The 6,401-nt window shown below is 36.1% G+C and overlaps 3 protein-coding genes across 3 annotated transcripts; all 3 read left to right on the top strand.

Moving 5' to 3' along the window:
- The first annotated feature begins 480 nt into the window (after positions 1 to 480).
- Positions 481 to 1,185, top strand: LOC112523750 (protein NDR1-like). The gene has a single exon (XM_025133449.1). It carries the CDS (start codon positions 481 to 483, stop codon positions 1,183 to 1,185), a length of 705 nt encoding a protein of 234 aa, XP_024989217.1.
- Positions 1,186 to 3,241: 2,056 nt separating this feature from the next.
- LOC112528127 lies at positions 3,242 to 4,072 on the top strand. The gene has a single exon (XM_025139063.1). It carries the CDS (start codon positions 3,270 to 3,272, stop codon positions 3,960 to 3,962), a length of 693 nt encoding a protein of 230 aa, XP_024994831.1. The 5' UTR covers positions 3,242 to 3,269; the 3' UTR covers positions 3,963 to 4,072.
- Positions 4,073 to 4,994: 922 nt separating this feature from the next.
- On the top strand, positions 4,995 to 5,944 carry LOC112526855 (protein NDR1-like). The gene has a single exon (XM_025137281.1). The coding sequence runs from the start codon at positions 5,050 to 5,052 to the stop codon at positions 5,755 to 5,757; it is 708 nt and encodes a 235-aa protein (XP_024993049.1). The 5' UTR covers positions 4,995 to 5,049; the 3' UTR covers positions 5,758 to 5,944.
- The last annotated feature ends 457 nt before the right edge of the window (positions 5,945 to 6,401 follow it).

The following is a 6,401-nucleotide window of genomic DNA, read 5'->3' as shown; positions in this document are numbered from 1 at the left end:
CTTCAGAGTTGAAGTTCAGAGTTACATTTTTGAGTTATAAGATATCAGAATTTTTGTGACTCAGAGTTACACTCGTAGATACTTTCTTGTAAATCTGAGTTGATACTTTCATGATCACGCTCTCTGACTTCATCTTATAATTCAGAAACGTAACTCTGAGTTCTTGTAACTCTGAGTTGGAAAACTAATTAAACAAGAATAGTTAAAACTTATAAAGATGAGGTCACAGAGAGCGTGATCATGACATGGCTCATGGCTCATGGCTCATGGCTTCCTTCACACTGTTAGCAATCAATATTTAACAACTAATTACTTGCGTTTACTAATACCAAGGCTTGATCCATCCAAGTCAACGCCAAATTCATATAAAATACAATTGAAGTAATTACAAGATTAAACTCTTCATCTTCTACTTCAGACCATATCCACTGAATCACCTTTCATTTCCTCAACTCACTTCTGCTCTTTTCCTTCTTCAATATGTCGGACGATACGGATGGTGTTGCTGCATGCGTAGCAGTATCATGCTGCTGCATGTCTTCCATAGGACTTCCATTGATGTTCTTTCTGATTCCATTATACACCAACCCTCACAATCCTGCATTTTCTGTCCAAAAATTCTACGTTCCAGCTTTCAATAAGACAGCCAATAATTCTACATCTAGCACCATTGCCTTCAACATCAAGCTTCAAAACCAAAACACAGCCATTGGGCTTTACTACGATCATTCCGTCAACCTCACCATCGCATACACCTCTAAACAAACCAATGACGAATTCATATGGCAGTATTCCGTCCCTAAGTTTTATCAGGGCAACGCCCAATCAAGACGGTTGGTAGACGAAATCCAGATGGTTGGGGAGAATGTGGCGGTGTGGAACCAGACGGTGGTGGCGGAGAATGCCTGGACTCCACGTTCACGGGCTATGATGACGCGGTTGGAGCCGTTGCAGCTTTTCAGGGTTGATATTGCCACTAAGGTGAGGTTCAAGTTGGTTGGGAATCATGGTAAACTGCTGGTGGTCAGTGCTCTGGTGCCTGTAAACCCCAACTCCGGTGAACTGTACACCAAACACGGGATTATGACGAGTGTGGCCTCACGGATTGGTTGGAGTAGTGGTGGTCAGGTGGTGGTGTTGCTGGTTTCTACTGTCATAAGTATCATCTTCGTATATGATCTGTAAACGGGCTTCAATTTTTTTCTTGAATCAAACGATTATGTATTCAAAAATCATAGATTATGTGAGCCGGGTGTTTGAGATTGCTTATAAAAATAACTTAAAAAATATTAATATGATTTGCATCATCGAGATCTTGTGCCCATTTAGCTGAAACCTAAGTACGTTCCAAAAAACTGATGAGTGTTTGTTGATTTTAAAAGACACAACAATTTGATCTCTTTTAATGTCAGTTTAGATCATCTCCAACCTTAAAACACATATCAAAAACACCAAATCTGATGGATCCATCAACCAAAAAAAAATCAACTCTAACCACACTCAAAAAAACGTTAAATTCGTGGACCTCACATTAAAATAACATATTTTGTATAATTTATGATTTAATTTATATATGTTAATTTGTATTATAATTAAATGAAATTGATATTAAAATCAGATAAATATTGATAATGAGTTAATTTAACAAAATAATTTCATCATTGCAACTAAATTATAATTACAAATACCCGATTAATTTAATTGTTATTTATATAAAATATATTCATACTTGTGACATAAATATTTTCCTTCACAACTTTCATTGTTTTTAAATTACATAATTGGACCCAACCAGAATAATTTTATTGAAAGAAAGTATTTATGTATATTTATCAAACAATGGAGTAAAATTATGGGTTTTTACATATTTTTTTTAGTATTACAAACGGTATTTTTGTGTAATTCTTGATTTTTTTTTGTAGATCATATTTTTTTAAATTAACCTAGATATCCAACTCGCATGTAAGCCGATTAATCTTAGGGCAACCACCTGCTTTGCAGGTAGTCTGGAGTTACCGCATTTGAACCTCCGTAGCCACAAGAGGATTTTTGTTCCTTCTTGGACTTGAACCTGAAATCTCCTGACACTTTTACAATAGATTTTGAATCATGCTAAGAAATTATTTCTTTTAGAAAAAAATAGCGGTTATCAATAGGACATCTAAGAAAGGTAGCGCCCTGATTGGTTTAAACTTATTTATCAGTGAACACTCTTTTGGAATCACTGCAATTATGAACAATTAACAACCAGTACAATAAAAACCCTCCTAATGTAACATGTATATGTTAATTTGGTCAACAAGTATGCATAAATTATATTGCACCTAAACCCTAAAATTGCTTGCTTTAGTTGGTTGTTCGTGACGACACCTAAACATACCAATGACATGAGTACGTCGCCATGATAGTTATTCATCACTAACTCGTACTAAAATTAACCTACACGTATATGGGGTTAAACATAATTAAATAGATTAACCACGAAAAAGACTGGCAATGGAAATTGTTGGTAATTTTGTTTTAGTGACAAGGTTGTGACTAGATTTCAATACAAAATGGGTGCACAAATTCTTCCTTGGATTTGAACCTACTCATAGTACTTTTGACCTTTGGAGTCAAACTCAAACCAATCAGTCACCACCCTTCTGGTTAAAGAAAACACTAAACTATAAAGACCAAATTGTAGACGTCTTCTAACAACAACTAGGGGTTGTTTGTTTACCTCTTAATAGTTCCATTAAGAGACATATTCTGAATCGTTAAGAGGTGAATCTTGTTTGGCAAAAAAAAGAGTCTGTCTCTTAATGGTTTCAAAACTCTCTGAATGATTTTGTATCCTAGGCCTCCCTTAACCATTCAGCGCCCTAATTTCATTCTAAACAGTTACCAAACAATTATATTTCATTTTGAACTATATCAAGAGAACCACTAAATCATTCAACAACTGTCAAACAGCACCCTGCATTACAATCGAAATTATAAAGACCCCCACTAGATCGTTCACTCTGGCATGTTCACATTTTCAATTTAAATTAAGCTCATTTATTGGATTTGGAATCTATCAGCAAGCGTAGCTTATTCATAAATTAACGTCATCAAGTTATGTGAAAGAGTTGACATTTTGTGTAGTTCGAGAAACAACTCACATGGACTTTTTATATATATAAAACCTTATTAGTCTTTGTTTAATATGATCAGAAGAGCAAGAGCAAATTCATCAAGAGAAATACATATTATACATAAAATATATTCTGTCAATGTTTGTATAAATGCAATTGCTCACCGGCGTTGCAGCTCAGCACCATTTTGTCTCCGACCGCCTACAAATGGCCAAGAACGCTTGCGAGGATTTAGGTGAGTTCATATGGGAGATTATTCGTTTCATTTTTGTGTTAGCCATATATAAAACCCGAGTGCTTCCTACTGTCCACTTAGATCAACTGTTTGTTCCCACCCTTAATTCCACCCGAAATCTCACCCAAACCATTTACATCAACCTCAGACTCAAGAACAGAAATCAAGTAACAGGAGTTTACTATGATGATCCGGTATATGTCAACATAACTTTCTTTCCCAGAGACCAAAATACAAGCATTGCATTAGGTGAATACGGGATGCACGGTTTCTACCAAGGAAACGGAAAGGCCAAGCGGATTATGGGCCCGTTGCCGACCCGTGGGTTACCACCAAGCGTGATCACAGATGGTGGGGTGAATAGGACCCAATTACCAGTTGGGTTTTTCAGGGTTGATTTCATTGCCAATGTGAGGCACAAGGTAGACGGCTACCATCAGAGACATCGTTTGTTGTTGTCGGCGAACATTGAGTTCAATGGGATCACCATGGGCAATCAGTTTGACAAGAAAGGCATTAGATTGGTGAAGTCTGATGCTTGGTATGACAAACGACCGCCTATCATCGTTGTGCTCGTTTCTATCTTATTTAGCATCATCATCATTTAGTTGTATTGTTTTGCTCCATGGAATTGATCGAAAACGTCTATTAACTTCTTTGTTTGGATGTTTATCTGTTTGGTTTTGTTACCTGAAGTAAAATGATCTCCCTTCTCAATATAAAAATAAACTTTATGTATGATTGATGCCTTGAAATACACAATTTGTGAGACAGAAAAAATTATATCATGGAAACCATGAATGAAGATCGTAATACATTCCAGAAATTTGGGTGAATTTACATAACAAGGCCTCTAACTCATAAACCCTGATCAAGTATTTTAAGTGGAGTTTGGTTTGAGCTTGCTCGTACCCATAAACCCTAATTAATCAAGTATGTATCTTTGATTTGAAGAAATGAGAATCATTTCCAAGTTTATGGGTATCATCCAAATTCTAAACCCATTGAGTTGGTTGGGTTTCAAAATTTTTGAGAAGAGAGGAATGATCCAAGAGGAGAAAAGTGATTTGAGTCCAAAAAAAGATGCAGCAACAAACACTTCAACAGATGGGAAACACTTGTCTTCATATATGCTATTTCGTAATTACCTCCCTTGCGACTTGTGCATGCGTTTAATAACTTGCAATCAGAAAACCCTCGTCAAGGGTGCCGATTTGGCAACAATGATTTAACACACTTGTGTTGGATATCCGGATTCAGGTTTCATCTATCATATTTCTTGCGAGTGTGTCACGTGACGTGGCTGATCATGGTTGTCTTTCGAAATACGAAAAATTGATCATTCAGTTCATTCATGACTCATCATGGACCAAGGGAACACAAAGTGTCAATACCACTACATAAAACCAAGTAAACACTGTGTTATTAGTTTACTAAGTGTCTGTTTGTCAACAAATAAAGCCAAATTGGTAGTTGTACTTATTAAATGCCCAAAGTCGATGCTGTATGCACCATCATCATCCTCTTCTTCGTCTTCTAAATATACTTTTAAATTTATGTCATTCTTTATTCAGATTAAATAAATATAAGATGCCATTACACCATATAACTAATCACCCACTGGATCACATTTCATCCTCCATCTTTTTCATATACATCTTGATCTCTCTTTTCCTTCAGTTCTTCACTATATCTATGAAGGGAACGAGCTGCAATGATCTACCAGAGAATTTTGGGCTTTGGGTTTTTCTATGTATCCTGGTGTTCGTTCCACTACTAGTAGTCCTACTGGTTTTATATGTGAATCCAGAAAACCCTTCATTTAAAGTAGAGAAATTTTACGTTCCAGCTTTTGATAAAACATCGAATGCTGATCCAAGCGACACCATATTCTTTAACATCAAGCTCCAAAACCGAAACAAAGCAATCGGGCTTTTTCATGATGATCCCCTCAACCTTACCATCTCATACACCCCAATAAAAACCGACCACAAATTCACATGGCAATATTCTGTGCCCAAGTTTTACCAGGGTAATCACCATTCTAGACGTCTTATAGACGTGGTCCAGATGCCTGCGGTGGATGGGTTCACATGGAACCAGACTGTGGTGGCTGATCAAGTGGGGATCCAGCCGATCATGAATATGGGGTTCGAACCAGTGGTGTTTTTCAAGGTTGATATTGAGAGTAAAGTGAGGTTCAAGTTAATAGGGAGGAGCCGTGGAAAAGAGGCGGTGATGAGTGTTCAAGTACCCGTGCACTCAAACACTGGTGCCATGTTTGATGAGGAGGGCATGGAGGAGGATGAAGAAGAAAGTGGAGGAGGATTAGGGTTTGAATGGAGTGGCCCTCAATCAGAAGAAGAAGAGAAAAAGAAGAAGAAGAAGAAAGGGTCGCTTTAGTGGTTAATATCTACGGTTATACCGATAAATATATGCTATTTGTACAATCCTGGTATGATTCACCAAAAATAGGTTCAAGCGTCTTCACTTTTACCGTTCAATCCTATTTCATATGAAATTTACAGACGTGTTTGTTTGATTTGATTTGATTTGGTTTACCATTAATGACCGAGTATTTTAAATCAAGTTATCAAGTAGATTATAAATTCATGATCACACAAATGCATGCTTGTTTATTATTCTTGTATTCGAAAAGGAAAAATATTCATATGATATGTTGTGTATGGTTAGATTCGAGCAATTTTTCAAGGTTTGTAAGAGAAAATGAAATTCTTATATAATGTAATAGTCACACAAATCATGTTCATAACAGTGAGATCCGATCTCAACCATAAATCAATAGATAAATTAAGAAATTTATAATTTTGATAATTTTGAATTAAAATTTTAATTCAAGGACATTTTAGGTATTTACGACAATGCAGCTATTGAGAGCAATAGAAAGATGAATGATGAACACGAATAATTGTAGGAATATCTCTTATTATAACAAAGAAAAATAACTCAAAAACTTTGCTACAATCTCTCCCTCTCGTGATACCCTAAACTCGATATCAACCTAGCTATATATAAGGAATGTATGA

This window comes from Cynara cardunculus (genome assembly GCF_001531365.2).
Source record: "Cynara cardunculus var. scolymus isolate 2C chromosome LG 1, CcrdV1, whole genome shotgun sequence".
Taxonomy (NCBI): Eukaryota; Viridiplantae; Streptophyta; class Magnoliopsida; order Asterales; family Asteraceae; genus Cynara; species Cynara cardunculus.
Note: the sequence above shows the minus strand (reverse complement) of the source record. Positions and strands in the feature narration are given on the sequence as shown.